The sequence below is a fragment of the Bombus vosnesenskii genome, unplaced genomic scaffold (genome assembly GCF_011952255.1).
Source record: "Bombus vosnesenskii isolate JDL3184/JDL3185 unplaced genomic scaffold, Bvos_JDL3184-5_v1.1 scf7180000013289, whole genome shotgun sequence".
NCBI lineage: Eukaryota > Metazoa > Arthropoda > Insecta > Hymenoptera > Apidae > Bombus > Bombus vosnesenskii.
The window spans coordinates 1,641,455-1,658,277 of record NW_022882942.1 but is presented as its reverse complement, the minus strand read 5'-3'; the positions used below and the strand labels follow the sequence as shown (position 1 = coordinate 1,658,277).

The 16,823-nt window shown below is 53.8% G+C and overlaps 1 protein-coding gene across 2 annotated transcripts in view; it reads left to right on the top strand.

The window, feature by feature from the left end:
* The first annotated feature begins 919 nt into the window (after window positions 1-919).
* LOC117232600 (dynein regulatory complex subunit 7-like) overlaps window positions 920-16,823 on the top strand; it is an 88,378-nt gene continuing 72,474 nt past the window's right edge. For both annotated transcript variants that reach the window (XM_033492061.1, XM_033492060.1), the window contains exon 1: window positions 920-1,830. In XM_033492061.1, coding sequence (XP_033347952.1) covers window positions 1,828-1,830 — 3 coding nt within the window. In that variant the 5' untranslated portion in view covers window positions 920-1,827. The remainder of the gene's footprint in view (window positions 1,831-16,823) is intronic.

Here is a 16,823-nt window from a genome sequence, read left to right as displayed (position 1 = left end):
TAAACGAGAAAGAAGAAATGCTAGAACGAAATTTGTCTCTTGGAATCTTCGTTTCGCCGCATTTAATCGTATTAAACGGCGTATACGTACGATGCGGTCGATAAAGAGCGCGATTCTTCGACAAAAATATATAACGTAAGAGTGTTTTCCGTTGTCTCTTCGTGTTCGACGAAGAAGACGAGAGCAGTAGGTGAGAAAACGTGCCGATGAATTCTCCAGGCCCCGAGTTTCTCGAAAACGAAGAGCTCTTCGGCGAGAGAATTTTATTCCACGCCCTCCATTTGTTATTTTATCTAGAACCACCGCACCCCCGGCCCGATTACACGGATACACGACACCTTGTATATCCGTGGACATCCAATCTCGCGCTTTTGCAACGAGAAGCGGTTTTGTGTACAGCTCGGTGAAGCTTCACCTCTGCCCTTTCGAGGATCCACCGTGGAAGCCGCCAGTGACGACGGCCAATGTGGTCACACGTCGCTTCGCTCGCGTTTCTCTCCTCTATACACGTACATAAGTACACGAGTCGCTTCTTTATCCTCCGTCTCGTTTCCTCCTACTTCGAACTCTCTCTTTCTCGCTCGTCCGTCCGTTCCTCCGTTCCATCTTACTCCGTCGTTCGCCCAAACCCATCTCGTTCCGCTTTTCCTTCTCTCCTTCTCCTCCGTCCTCTGCTTTCCCTCTCCCTCTCTCACTCTCTCTCTCTCTCTCTCTCTCTCTGTCTCTCTACCTCTGCGTTCACCCTCCGTCTCCTTCTCGTACTATTTATGTAAGTGGTGTCGCGTACCGCGCACACCAGCGCGTAAACGTCCACGCGCGACACTACTTACATAAATAGACGCCTGCATGCATATATGCATATAGATGTGTAGCTATATATACACAAGCCATGCTCGAACACACCGTGAGCGAGATAGACGCGGGGAACAGAGTGGAACGAGGAGCTTCGCGCGACTGCTGTTCCCCTGATATCGTAGCCGTCGTCGCCGCAAACTCGCCGGACGGATGGACGATAATCGAGTCAACGGTGAAGGTTTTCGGAAGGGAAAGCGTTTTCGAGGGATCGTGCGAGAGAGAAGAGAGGAAAGCGAGCGAGCGTGACGGAGATAGGGTGAGAAAGAGGCCAGAGGCTGACCGAGGCGGCGGCGGCGGCGGCGGCGGCGGCGACTGGGACTGGAGCGTGTGTATTTACCGTCTGATTTAGTTTCGCCCGTATGTATGTACTTTGCGGGGCAGGGGTGCGGAGAAGCGGGCGCGTTCGACGTTTATGCGCCGCCGAAGCCCAAGCTATTCCATTACGAGCGGAGAAAAGAGTTTATGAATGAAGAGGATGCGAAGGATAGTTTCCGGAAGCCGGCCAGCTCCGTGCAGTAATCGTAGAACGGATCGGGTGCGCTTTGTTGCGTAAAAAGGCTGGCCAGCCGTGCGCCAAGCATATATGAATATCAGGCTCGAGCGAACGTGAGGAGGTTATCGGCGTGTTTTAATGCCTGGAAATTAGGCTTCGTGGAAAGATCGCGACTACGCGGGAGCGCGCATGCGCGTGCCTCTTTGATCCAGCGAATCGAAACGGAATGGAATCGGAACGGTCTTCGCGACTTTCTTCGCCATGCGATCAAACGTCAAACACCATGGTGTCACGTACTCGTATCTTTTTCCTCGCCTTTGACTTTTCGTATACACACATGCACGTATATGGAAAACGTATCGCGAATGACGTAGTACTACGTTCGATAGATGGTGTGGAGTTTCGAGAAGACGTAAAGCTACGTCAACGGACTGGAACGGCAGATCGCAGTTACGGCGTCGTTTGGAAACGAGTTCGCGATGGTAAGTGGTACGTAATTCTACGTCGTAATTTCTGGGCTCGTGTTACTGCAAAAATGTACTATTACGTCGGCTAGTTTTTGCGCGCGTAACGATTACGAACGAGAGCACGTGGCGGTACGTTCGATAGTTGGCGTCGAGTTTCAAATCTATAAACATGGCGCCACGTCGTTGATCGTCAATTTTCGTTGATCGTAAAATTTCAACGATGTACGAACGAAACACATACCGCTGTATGCACAGTTGGAACTCGAACCAATTGCTTGGATCGATGTAAATACCAGCTATTTAGCTATTTTCCGCGTGCACGAATCCGAAAAAGAAATTCCGACGACTACGAATACGTAACGTCAAACTTCAAAAAAGGCGAACGTGGCGCCACTTCGTTCATTGTCGACTTTGCGGTACTAAAGCGCGCAGTGCTACGTCGTAATATTTCAACGCGTATCGCACGCGAAAGGTACTGTCACAACAAACTGCCCTTCGTCGAAATAAATCGGAGAAGTATCTTTTAACGGTTACAACACCGAAAACACGTGGTACTGCGTTATAATATATGAACCCCTATAACGCGAGGAACACGTTATACCTATATATTACGTTGACCGTTCTTTCGCTTGCGTCAGGAATTCAATCCGAACCTAACTCGACGTACCCACGAAGATACGTAGCGTATACATATATACATACATACATACATACATACATACATACATATATATATCTATCTCACATTATCCTTGCTTTAAAGTTTAAAGCCACTAAAGAAACGAAACGTTAATGGAAAATTCGACGCGTAAAGTTTGAAATCGCGAGCAAAGAGTACAAAACGTAGAAACTCGAGGCGATACCGACGCGAAACGAACAGAATTAACAGCGTTCATTTTTATCGGGGTATCGCGGTTGCCGCGTGGCCCGGGGCCGAGCAGGTGGTTCGTGGCACGAGTTATTGCGGTAAACGATACGCGCTTCCTCGAAGGAATTAGCCACGACAATAGCTCGATTAAATTTCTTAAAGATCTCTTGCCGCGTTTCGCTCATCCCGTTGAACCTTACTTCTAAACTCTTCCATCGAATGTTTCGCTTTCGAACGAGTTGAGAGACGGTCGCGCCGAAAAATACCGAATTTCGAAGGTTACGATCGAAAACAAACTTTCGATTCGTTGGTGGTCGATCGTTATTCCGGTTCGCGGGACCGATATCGCGAATCGACTCCGCGTCTCCTCGACAACGAAGAGGAAGAAGAAGGAGAACGAACGAGGCGTTCTCAATTTCCGCGTATCGGCATCGATCGATATCTTTCGCTTTTCGCGATTCTCTGGTTTTCATTTACTCACCCTCAGAGAGAGAGAGAGAGAGAGAGGGGGGGGGGGGGAGAGAGAGAGAGAGAGAGACCCGGTGACTCGTGTGTTTTCGTGAAAATCTCCGGGGCTTTCCCATCGATTTTCGTCGGGACCCCGGAGCTACCTGGTCGCGGAGGAAATTGGAGGGCGGCGAGCGACGAATTAAAACGGAGGAGCAACGAACCGAACGAGCCGGAGCGCCCGATCCGTGCGACCCGTAACCGGGAAACTACGCGTACTCTCACCCCCCTTTTTTCCACTCGTCAAAATAAACGAACCCTACAGGATCGCCTTTCGTGTTACGCCGTACGTCTAACAGAACGTGTAAACTCGCGATGGTCGCTATATCGGTAGCGAGTTAAGGCATGTGTGGACATAACCTCTTATCTCGTGATTTTTCTAATGGCTAGTCGAACGATCGTTGCGATATTTTAGCGTTGGTCGACCAAACATCGTGTTCGATACAACGCGCAACGAAACGTAGCACCCAGGGACGGAGTGTGTTTCGCGTTTTTTCAGATACTCTTCGGACAATGTCGGAATCGTGGAAAAATTCCGGTGCGTTCGCTTTCGTCGAACGAAATGAATTTGAGCGAACGAAAATTACGGCGCGCAGCGCGGTTCGCGTTAAAACCGGAAGTAAACCGAAGGAGGCCGAACTTTGCCGCGTTACTTTCCCTTACGTCGTATCCGGTATTCGTACGCGGAATAGCGCTGCGAAAATAATATGAAAGATGGAAGCCTGGTAAAAATACTCGGTTACGCGATACTTTAGCGGGCAAAATTCGGACACCTAATTTACATGCCTATATTCCATTATTGTACGGTATGACGCGCGATTGCTCGCGTCGAAGACAGGAGTCGGCGGATAGCGAAGATCCGACGTCGAATTCTTTTTTCTCGAAACCGAGTGACCTTTACATTCCTAATCGTGACCACGCGAATTCTTGCTGCGTCCTTTCGGCGTACCTGCGGAGGACGGAGCGGCGTGTGGCCGCGCCATTTCCAGCGCGCATGCCTTCTGGCCATCTTCGTAATCTCACTCTCTGCGTCTCTCCTTCTCTTACGCTCTCTATTCGTCGCGTTCGTGCCTGGTGTCCGTGCGATCGTGTTCGTGTCCGTGTCGGTGTTCGTGTCCGTGAGAGAGGCTGCAGCAGCCTCTGACGGGAAGGGCACGATCGGAAAATTAACGACCCCTCGAGCGTTAACTCCCGACTCCGAGGTCGGTTCTCGGTCCGCTCGTTCGTTAAGTCCCTCCTCGAGTTCTCGCGACTCACGCCGCGTTTTCAGCTATCGCCGTCCTCTCCCCCCCGTCCCGCTCCGCCTTCGTGTACCCTTCCTCCTGGTTGCTCTGCCCGCTACACACCCCTCTGTTCCCTCGGCTGCCCGTTTCAACGTCCCCGTTACCCCGCGTTCGTCTCTGTGTCGGGTTCCTCTTGGCGTTCTCCGCTTGCTGCCGCCGCCGCCACTGTCGTCGTGTTCTCTCTCTCTCTCTGTCTCTCTCTCTCTCTATCTCTATCTCTCTATCTCTATCTCTATCTATCCATCTACGTATCTGTCTCACTCGCGTCGTTCCTTTCCCCTAACCATCGCTAACGGGTCTACCCCTCGAGCTACGAATCGGAGATTGGCGGAGAGACCGGTCGATTATCTATAATCGATAGGAACTACCGGTATATCGGTGTACGCGGTGCGTGGCGCGCCGTGGATGCCACGCAGAGCGACGCTTAAATACGCGGCTGCCGGACACCGCGAACCTCTCTCTGCTCGCCAACTATGCGGCATTCTTTACGAGGGCGCATGGATTAATTAGGGGAATCCCTGTATCGCGGGCATCGAGTAGCCGCGCGAGATCGTAATTGACGCGCCCTTAGAACCACCGCTACGTAGGATAGCGACGGGCAAAAACCGATCGATGATTTTTACGCGATCGCGCGATAACGAGCAAAACCGCCTCATAACCGTTTACCGCGTAAGAAATTTCCATTTCGTAGAAATATCTCGCGGTTTCCAACTATCGTCGATCCGCGATCGCGACGTTGCACGCGTCTGTTCCGGACGACACGACGAACCGCGTCACTGTTCGCCACGTAGCCTCTATCGCGTCGTGTCACATCGAGCGTCATTTTCCACGGAAATTTTCCACCCGCGTCCGATTTTCCTCCCTCTCTCTCTCTCTCTCTCTCTCTCTCTCTCCCTTCCGCTCACCGTCAGTCTCTTTCTCGCGCGCGCTGCTCGCGTATATCCGTCGGGGATTTCGCGAGTCTGCGGCGTTTATTAGTTTTTCGCAGCGGCGGCGTTGTTTGCGTCGCTCGACTAGTTCCTGGGAGCCAGGGATCGGTCTTAATGTCAGGATATCCCGGTGTGACGCAGTTGGCTGACGCGAATCCGCGAAAATAGATTACCTTTGTTTGTTTGCGCACGCACGCCATTTGGAATTTTTAAACAGAACACGACGAGACCGCTTGATCCTTTGCCTTATCGCTCGCTTCGCGATTCGTGGCGCGCGCCAGCGTTAATCGTTTGTTTTTATTATTTGGATCAAAGGGACGATGAAAGAAGCGTTTCTCACTCGCGGCCTTTCGCGAGATCGATCACGGACAGAGGCTGGGAATTCGAGGGTAGCCAAGGTGCGATCCGGGTTCGCGCGGAACACGGCGTCGCCCGAAGGTATCGAGATCGTCCTCTGTACCGCACCCCACGCGCAAACATAAAGGGAGGGACTGACGCACGAACGGTGGATCGACTTGCTCGTATTTTGCGCCACTCGATCGTTCGTTCGATAAAGCTCGTCGTACAGCCGCTACGATTCTTATCCGAAAATCGAGGAAGAACACGACGGCCGCGAAAAACTCTACTAATCGAGCCGCGTGTGTCGCAGAAGCTACGGAACGCGCGCTACGATAATTATCCGAACGACGTCCAGCCGTTTTCGGATACGTACGACGTTAAGATTAATTCTCGCGCTTAAAGGTATTTATCGTTGCGTGGAAGAATCAGACGGTAGCCGGTGTGCAGCGAAGAAGCGTGTATCGTGATTACACGATTACAAACGTCGATATGGCGATTACAATTGCACGGATCGTTGCTCGCGCAACGTCTTTATCTCGTGCTCCGTTGATTCTGTAACGACACGCGTACGTCGTATTATATAATCGAAAAGGTCTAAAATTAGACGACGAAGGAGCGAGGACGGGGAGCGCAAGGGAAAAAGTACGACCGTAGAGAGACGGTTGGTAGGTGGTGACGATGGGTCCGCGCGCCGTTGGTTAAATATAACGTCTGTACAGCGTACGACAGGTAGTTGCTCGGCAGCCTTGTGCGATATATCCGCGCATTCACCGGGAAAAAGGAACGACGATGATCGCAGACGCGCCGGCATTCGGCGTAACTCGAAAACGCGACTCCAGCGAGTACGCGCAGCGATCGGAGCAGGGCGAATGGCTAAGAGAATGCTGGCCATCGTCGATTACGTAACGCCAACCGGTGTCCTTCTCCGCTTGTATCGGGGTGCGTCCTTCCTCCGGCAGCCGTTCGATCGCCTCGCAGCATCGCATCGTTGCTCTTCCTCTTCCTCCTTCTCCTCCTCCTCCTCCTCCTCTTCTTCTTCTTCCTCCTCTTCTTCCTCTCCTTCTTCTTCTTCGCGCCTCCGTTAATCTCAGCGCCGTACTACACGCGTATTATTCCGACGATATCATCGCGCGGAAAGTGGTCGCGGCAAAACGCGTCAAAGCTCTCGTATCGTTGCCGTCGTTTTTCCAGATCGAGCGTCGCGAGCTTTCTCGCCCGCTTCCTTCTACGCGAAAGCTACGACGTAGCTCGCGACGAGGATTCCTTTCGGGTTTCGTCTCCATCTTCCTAAAGTTACTCTCGCGATCTTAAACGCGAGACTCGGCCCACGATCTCGGACCAAATCGTCTCCGAATCCCAGCTGGAAAGACGGGCTTCCACCGCGCTGGTCCAATGCCGCGATTTTAAGCGAATTTTCTCATCCGCGCGACTCTTTGCCAGCGAGAAGGAGCAAAAGAGTAGAGGTAGAGGGAGAATCAGCGGCGTTAAAAGGAGAAATCCTTTTTTCTCTCTTCTTCTTCTTCTTTTTTCGTGATTACGTTTCCGGTGTTCAAGACGGTTCGCTCGAGACGGTGTTCATCGACCTTAAAACCGGGCAACCTACCCTCGGTCGAGGCTCGGCGTCGCAGGATTTCCAGGTTGTCTAAAAGGGAAGCGCGCTCGCCGAGCGGAAATACGGTCTCCTCTGGTGCGGCAGGGCCAAGAACGTCGAAGGGAAGAAATTCGCGCGGTGCTCGGCCGAAACGAGGCGGTAGCAGGTGCGGCCGTTAAGTCGACGACCAAGAAAACGGCTAGATAGAGAGGAACGCAGAACCGTCGGGCTGTTTTCTCGGAAGGATCGAACGGAACCGACCGTAAGAGAAGAGAAAAGGAAAGGAAAATAGGGGAAGAGGGTGGAAGTCGAACGAGGGACGAGACGCGGAGTTCTCCTATGGCGTGGTCGGTCGTCGTCCGTTTGCCGCTATCTACCCCGACTCTCCGGACCCTTTTCCATCGTTCCAACGATATTTCGTTGGCGAAATTTTACAAGCCACGAGTCGCCAGTTGCCGTCCGCCTAATCGTTCGCTTTTCCGCGAATCACCCTCGTCTCGATGCATCCGTTCGCTGTGCGGAGGCGAAGAATTCGCGTCGAAGATTTGCGATTAAAACGTAGACTTTCGTCGGTCCGAACGGCGATGACGAAATGGCTATTCTACGAATCTAATCGACTCGCGGGTTTCTATAGAAAAACCGTGAAAGAGCGTCTGGAGCGAAGAATCGTCGATATCGATGTGGCTTTGCGAGGCGAGATCGATGGAGGAGCAGCGTGGCCCTAAAGGAGAGCAGGTACGTCGTCGTTGCTCGTTTCTCTCGCGTGAAATTTAAAGGCGGTCGTCGTCTCTCCTCTCTCGACCGTGTGGCGTTCGCGAGAAGGGACTGGGCCCTCGATCGATCCGTGCCCGCATAGTCGCGACCGTGTAGAGACGGTTGTTTGTCGGCTGGACGGCCACCGTTGCCCGACATCCGCGTCGACCTCGCCTACCGTCCCTTTGGACAAACTTTTTATTACCGGATTTTCCCTGTAATCTCGAATAATTAGCGACGAGAACCCCGTAAAGGAACACCGTGGGTCTACCGGGGTCGATGCAAGAAGTTGCCGCGGATCGGACAAAGAGGTAGAAAGGTAGGATCGGTCGGTAGGTCGTGGAACAAAACGGTCCGGTGTACACGGCTACCTGGCCATTGAAACAGCGGAAAGCGTAAAAATTTCGCTTTTCCTTCCTCCTTGTCGTTGTTCGTGACCGATGTTCCTAGTAGCTAACGATTTGATTTATTGCCAAACTCGGGTATTCAGCGTCTTCCCCCGAGCGACACCCCGTCCGTTTTTGCCTTCACGGTTGAGCAATTTACTCGTTGAAACGTTAGTTTTCGTTCGGCGAAACGTCCACGCTCGTCGTCCGACGTCTCGAACGTATTTGGCGGTTGCCACTTAACCGGCGAGCAAACGCTCGACGACGGGCAAATTCTTTCGTCGCGTCCCGTCGTCGTTAGATCGAGAAACGACAAATCGCGAGTACGCGTACAATTCGATTACAGCCGCGTTAATTTCGAAAGCGATCGACCTCGTCACCGATATCGACCGCTATATATATATATATCCTGCGACGACCGCACTCGCCAAACATTTATCGCCGATAAACGCTCGATCCACCCGACTCGATCTTTCCGCCCACCGAGTGCCCTCTGCCCCGCGAATTAAATCGAAATTTCACGTCCTCGGGGGTGTTAGTCGTCCCCCTTGCGTCCTACTCTCTTAGGCTTGACGCGTAAACTCTTTCTAATCGCGTTCGCCAATTATATTCTACGGACGAGGGTTTCCTGGCGAGTCGTTTGGTCCATTCACGGGGGCCCCTGCCGCTCTCGTTCGACGCTTGACGCGTAACGACGCGAGATTAATTGGAATCGCAGGACGGAAGCCAAAGTCTCTCTGGATCTTCGAGATGAAACATCGAGTTCGAAGTGGATCGCGCTCCTCGGTTCTTTACATCTTCCGCGCGCGACGAGCTTGGACGCGTCCGCTAGATGATGATGACGAGTCGAGCAAAAGCTTGGTCGGCGAATAGCGACGATAGGGCAAATTTGATCGAGAGCATCTGGGTATTTGCAGCGGTCGAGGGAAGAAGGAACGGTCGAGTCAATCGGCGCGTGCAACGGTCGAAGAGAAAAAAATGCGAAGGCAGCCAAAAACGCGGCGAAAGACGAAATCGAAACGAGTTTCCCCTCTACGTCCAACACGGAAGCGGAAACGTAGCGAGCGAACGTAGTCCGACTGCCCCACTCCGCTGCGCGCGAAATCTTTTTCGCCTGGAAGCGTACGATCCGAGCCAACGTTCGGCTGCCGATTCAGCCACGATACCGTGACGCTTCGCTAAACAGCGTAAATAATCCTGCGGCAAAAATGATGCCGAGTAATTAAGGCGGGTCGGTCGGTTTGGAGGGACGGCGAAGAGAAAGAGGAGGACGACGGCGTTGGCGACCGAACGCAGGTATAAAGCGCGGCAAACAAGACGAGTGGCCTCGTACGCGATTCCACGGTCGAGCCCCGTTTAATACCGGCCGAGGGGAGCGTGGCTGGCAAAGCGAGAGAAAGAACGCTCGCGAGAGAAGCCCGGCTGAATACGCCACGCCGTTTTTTCACCGGAATACGCGTCTACGTTCTACGCACAGCTGGCCGCGGCTGTACGCTCTGGACCAGAGCGAAAGAGAAATCCTGGTGGAAATCTTTGCTGAAACGGTGCACAGAGAGAGAGAGAGAGAGAGAGAGAGAGAGAGGGTGTTGGGACGTTGCGCGTGTTTCGATTTATTCGATCGTAACGAATACACCGCGGATATTTACGCGATGCGAGTGAAAGTATTACGTGGAATATTCTTGCTTCGAAGAGAAAAGAGAACGATGATAATCGATTACCATTTATCGCCTTAATTTCAGACTCGGCGATGGACAGGTTAACTTCGCGTTCAGGTGCTACGCATTTTGATACGGCACACGTTCCACGACATTCCTTCACGGACACTAGCTCAACCTCGTTATTTTTCTGCACAGAAATTTGCGATATACGGTGAAACGGAAAAGGGAAAAGGAGAAGGAACGCGTCGTCGAGCGTTGTTCTTTATTGGCCAAGGGCGGTAGTAGTAGGTTTTACGAGAATGTGCGAAATTTTCGCTCGATCAAAGGTTACGGTATTACGTCGCAAGGGTACGTTCTTAATTCGCGAAGAAGAACGGTAGAACGTTATCCAGCGTGGTTTTTGTTCGTAAAAAGCGATACGCAACACCGTGTATGGTCGAGTACGTTTTTTTTACGTCGCGAGGAGTCGCGATACGACCGCTCCTCGACTTGATCGAGTAGCATCTTCGACCGGTGAACTAAAACCGTGGCGTTACATGGTCGGGCTGTATGGTACGGTAATTGGGCGATGGTGTTACGTAATTTCCAACTGACCGAAGTAAACGCCGCTACCTTCATCGGCGAAACAAAGTATCGCAAGCGCGTTACGCTATACCGTACCGTGGTTACTGTATTATCGAGTACCGTACGACCAAGCATCGTTTCTTATTCCTGGCGATGCAACGTCGTGTCGTCGAGTCGTATAGTCGAGCGTCGTTTCCGAATCGTCGAAGAATCGATCGTTATCCTCGTGGTTGATGGGGGGGGGGGGGGGGGGGCGGAAACGCGAAAGAGCGCGACGGCTATCCGCGAATTAAAGAGACCTAGTCGCGGCGGAAAAATCCACGAAGGCCGCGGCGCTTAATCGAATCGCGTAGCCGACCAACAGGAAGAAAGCTGGTGCGTGGCAGATAAAGTTCGCGGCGAGGCGAGGCAGGCGCGACCGCGCGTATCGTTCGTCCGGCGACAGAGAGCCGCTGCCGGGATATACGCATCGAGAACATCCCCTCCCGGGTTCGGGTCGCGATACCACGACAACCGGCGACAACACCGACCGAGGGAGGAGGGCGGTGAGCGCGGTCTCGCGAGACGAGGCGCGAGGAATGTATCTAGATAAAAGGCAGAGCGCGAGTTTATCTCGGCGGGCGCCTCGCGCTTAGTCGCGCTCTCTTCTACGTGTCTACAGGGTGAGACTAAACCGACGATTCGATCGAACGATTCATCGAAATCGAGAAAGAACATCGAAGAGTCGCTGTTCGATACGCGATAGATTGGAATGTGGGAGGAAAATGCAAACGTATTGCCGCTAATCGGCGAATGACAATTTTCGGATCGTACGTTTTACGCGTATCGATTAAGACGAATTTTCACATTGCGTTGATACGGTTTTGGAAGAAGGTGTGCAGTTCGAACAGAGAAAGCGAAAGACGGAAACGATGTTACGGTAATGTCGCAAGAGTGATCGATTACTCTCGGAGAATAGCAGCATCGATAACGAAAAGTTTGTTACGTAATTAGGGCTTGGAAAAGACATCGATGTCAGTGCTGTAAAAACCATGTGAGATTCATCCCTCGGTTACACAGAAGATGTATCGATACGGCTCGGTAAGCGTAAGCACGTTGACGGCGATTCGCGATACTTAACGAAGGAAAAACAAAGATAAGGGCTGAGCCCTATATATACCGATAAAACGTACGCAACTCGCCACACACGTGCGATATCGTTGCGCTCGATTCGTCAGGTACCGCCGATCTCCGCAGCTACGTATACCGATGTACCACGCGTCCTAAAATTCTTCCACCCTCTCTGTTACCCATTTTCCGACAGTCCAAACCCAGTACCGTGTTACTTTCATCCCACACTGTATGTCTCTACGCTACAGCCGACCGTACGTATACACGTAGAATGGCGAGTGGAAATGTTAGCGCGCGAGCGATCGCGTCGATTCTCGGCAGCAGCCGCTGGCTCCGTGTGTGCACGCGATACCCGCGCGTCCAACACACAAAGAGACAGCTGGGCGAAGAGCAGGAGGGCGGGCGAGGGGGATGGTTAGGGCGACGAGGGGCAGAGAGAGAGAGAGAGAGAGAGAGAGAGCAGCGGCAGCCGTGGAAAGAGAAAAAACAGAGGAGGAAAGAGAGGAGGAGGCATCGAAACGTCGTCGTCTGCCGCGCGAGTACCGTTACGAGACCGGGGACGACGGTCTCTCTTCTCGTGTATACGCGCGGCACAATGGGCCGAAGGAGCCGGCACCGAAGTCTTCTTAATTTTCTCCTTGGCGCGGCCAGTCGCGGCGCGGCGCAGCGCGGTGCGACGCGAGACGACTACAGGCCGAGCGGCGCGGCACGACGCGACGGCCGGACCGAGCCGAGCGGAATGAGGGAATGCCGGCAAAAGTCGACGGAGCGAGATGGAAACGGCGATAGGACGCGTGGAACGGAGATAGAGCGAGAGATTGGGACGGTTGGTGACGCGGTGAAGAGCGGCAGAGAGCGTGAGAAAGAGAGAGGAGAGAAAGAGGAGCGACGCCTCTGTCGTCCCGGTCGGCGACGGGCATCGAGGCGGGCTTTAATTAGCACGGGATTTCGGCGAACGACGGACGGCCAGCGTTGGAGCCTCGTCGCGTACGAAGTCGGACGAACGAGTCTCGAGGTTTTCCGTGGTAGAACGCGCGGTGCGCGCACCACGGACGGATAGAGAGCGAGCGAGAAAAAGTGGCCGCGGTCGAGCGAGACGGACGATCGAGGACGTCTCGGGCCTGACAGAGAGAGGGTCGGGCCGTGATGGACGCAGATAGAGAGTCAGGGCACCGTGAAGAGCATCGCCGTGAGTCGGTGCCGGTGCCGCCGCCGCCGCCGCTGCCGCTGCCGCCGCCGCCGCGTGTTCCGAAGAGGCGAGGGCAATAGGAACGGAGACGAATGGACGGACGCGAGTTGACGGGTGAGACGAGGATGGAAATAGGGACGGCTAGAAGAAAAAAGTGGAAAAAAGGGAACGAGAGGAGAGAAAGAAAAAAGAGGCGGAGAAGGAGAAGGACGGGGTAAAACAAAGAGGGAAGGTCGATGGCTAGGGAGAAAAGGGCGAACGCGCGCCAAGGGTGTGGGAGCTAGAGGTGGTTGTCGGATAGCAGGACGAGGGCGGAAGGAGGGTGCAGAGGTGGTCGAGTCGGGCGTGAGCGATGAGGGGGCGGCAGAACACAGCGGCGCTCGAGGGCGAGCGAAGGGCGGCGCGGCTGAGTCGGGTCGCGAGCGAAGGGACGCGCGCGCGGCCGGCTAAATAACGGCCTGCCCTATCCTCCTTCTCCTCCCACTCGCCTCCCCCTGGTCGAACCCCCGTTCTCCTCTTCCATCGCCACCCCATCCCCCCTCTCACCCGCCTGGCCGCGCCACTGCCGCACCACACCGCGCCACACCGCGCCACACCGCGCCACACCGCGCCACACCGCGCCAAGCCTCACCCCAACCACGAGAGAGCCTCGTCGTCCACCCTCTTCTTCGACTTCCCTCCCCCTTCGACACCCCTGTCGGCCTCCCCCTAGTTAGACTCCCTCGATCTACGCTCTACCTCGCACCTCGGTGACGAGAGAGGGTCGGCGAGGATGTCGGGGGATAGATACGCTAGATCGGTACATCGAGGGGCACCGTCGCAGAAGGGGAGGCAGGCAACGTTCTAGACCTCTTGCCATCGTGTTTGCGGGCTTACGTACGCGTTACGTCGTCCTAAGCAGGACCTCCCTTCTCCTTTCGTTTGCCCTCCGTATCCCCGGTTTCTCTGGCTTTGGTCTATGGCAAAGGTGAAACGCGTATTTCCTGGCGATCGTCCTCGTGCGCGTATCTACGTAGCACGCACATACGTATTTTAAGTATTATACGCGTACATATATATATATATATACGATATATGTATCGCGTTAATCAAATATACGCAAATATTAACGTACACGCGTATCGCGTTCTACGTTCTACCAAGCGTGCCCGAACGTTTCTTCTCCCTTCTCTCTCTTGACCCCGCTGGCCATCGTCTTTTCTACCCGCCGCCGCCGCGCCCCCCCCCCCCCCCCACCCTCCTCACCGACAGGCTGGTTATTAAACGAGAAAACGAGACCGCGAGGTTGCGAGAGAGACCTTCGTGGCTAGCGGTGTGCGCGGTTGCCTCGCGGGTCCTCCGTTCGCGGATTCTCTGGCACCGTTCGATATACCAGAGGTTATTTAGACCCCGGCAGGCTTAACGGCGCGCAACGCCCGTTTGCGAGGTAAGATTGCGAGACGGAGCGGACGCGAGCCGAGCTCGAGCCACCGTGATCTCATCGCCCCTTTTTTAACCCACGCTCGCTTTCGCGCTCCCCAATTTTTAGCCTCGCGATCACGTTCGCGTGTAGAGAACGGCGAGCCAGGCCAGCAGGCTCGACCCAGGCCAGACTAGACCGTGGAACGATCGCGTTTTATCGAACACACGAACTCTAGTCTCGTTCTCGTTCTCCTTCTCGTTCTCCCTCTCGATCTCCTTCTCGTTCTCGCGATTCCCATTGGACGCGAGCTACCTTCACCGACACGAATACCCGTGGAACGACGATGCAAGTCGAAAACGGAGCGCGCCGGCAATTAGCGATTATCGGCTGCACCGCGATAACGCCGGCAACGCCGTATCTACGGATAGGTTCCTCCGCTGGATGCGTCCTATCTCACGCGTATTTTTCGCGAGATCGTTTCTCAAACCGTGAACCGTCGAACGCTTGAAAAATCCATTCCGAAGCAAGTAAGGGGGAAGTGAAACGAAAGAGAGAAAAGAGGAAAGTAAAAGAAACGAAAAGACGAGCCGCGAATAACGCTATAAATATAGCGTTACGCCGTCGGTTTATCTGCGTCAACAAGCGCTAACGCCACCGTGTTTTCAGGCTTACGTGCACGATATACGCGTTTATACGTGGGCGCGCATTTCCCTTCCCTCTTATCCGTCGTATCGCGCGCTCCAGTCCCTTCCCGTTCCCTCCAGCTCCCTCCCGGCTTTTCGCCCGCAGTCGAACATCTCGGTTATTAAAGCGGAACGCGAGCGTGTTCTGCGAAGGCCGTCTCGACCAAACGACGCGATATCCGCGACGATCCACCGTGCGAACCGCGATGGGCAATTCCAAAGTTTCGGCACGCGGTGACGGCGACGCGGCGGCGTGGCATCGCGACCGATTTTTTTTTCAAAACGATATCGACAGCGTTACACGTACGCGTTATTCATGAGCGAACTTTCTCCTCCGGCGCGTCGAACTAACGCGTGCAATCGTGACCTTGCCAGACCTTCTACCAGCTCCTTGCCGCGCGTTCGACGTACAGTCGCGTAGCGGTTGACATTGAATCGTGGCGCGAAATGTTCGCGATATAATACGGCGCGCACGTGGGGAGGAAGCTTGTGTGTACAATGAAGCACGCCAGTGAAAACGCCGGTATAACGAACGAGGCTTGCACGCGTTTGTGTGCGGTGAGCCGGCGGGTTTCAGTTTCTACATTCGTACGTGTCTTCTTCCTCCTACCGACTCCGACTCTCTGCCTTTTCCTCTTTCTCCGTTTCGCCTTCCCGCTCTCTTTCCCTTTCCCGGTTTCGTACACGCGTACGCCTATACGTATATATGTATATATGTATAGGAATACGTGTACACGGTCCCATATAGCAACTCTGTATGTATATACATAACTAGATATAACTCGGTCTTGAGTTCTCGAGGTGTTTCTGTTTTACCTACCGCCGACTCGTAAACGCAGTTTAAGCGACTTCCAGGCGGCAGTCAGCGCCGCTCTCACATTACGGAAGCGAAGTTTTCAAGTTCCGCGACACTGACCCAGTTTATTCTCTTTCCCTCCTCCCTGCCCTGCTTCCTCTTTCTCTCTCGCTGCCTCGCGCGTTCTCTCTCCCATTCTACCCCACCACTTTCCTCCTTCCTCTCCTAATACTTCCAGTCTGCCGGTAGTTACAGTTTCCCGCAGGTAGCTGTACCACGTCTGTGAATAGCGAATACACGGGCCCTCAACGAGCGCTCTCGCTCTCGTCCTCGTCTTCGCTCGAGAGCTTGGATTTCCTTTGCGGCGACCGATCGTCGCCCGTCCAACACAACCGGATGCGCTCCTCGTTCCTTCCATCTTTTCCTTTCGACGCGTGCCACTCGTTCCGCGCTAAAAAGCCGTCGCTATATTCCTCTTGCGCGCCTTCTCCGCGGCCTCTCCGCGCCCTCTCCGCGCCGTACTTCTTCTGCCCCCGAGTTACAGTCACGCCATAAATACATACCTGAACCGATCGAACGGAGATCGGTTCTCTTATCGAGAAGCGCGACAATTAAACAGCGCCGACGTGGAAACGATAACGTCTGCTGGAAATAAAAGGGACAAGGAAGAGAAAGAAAAAGGTATTAACGGGTTACGAGGGAACGTTAACGCGATTTACGTAATCGAGTCGTTATTCTTAGTCGGACGGTCGCGATAAACGTTCGGCGGCGCTGTTCGCAAGCAGGACTTAATTTGTACCCGCTAGTACTATTGACCCTAATACCGACATTAACGGCTGAGTAACATCGCGCGGCCAAAAGACCGTTCACGTCCCCTCTCTACCACGCATCGTTGTCGTGTTTTCTTCGTTTTCAGAATACGCGCCGGCCTCGTTTCCGAAATACGTACA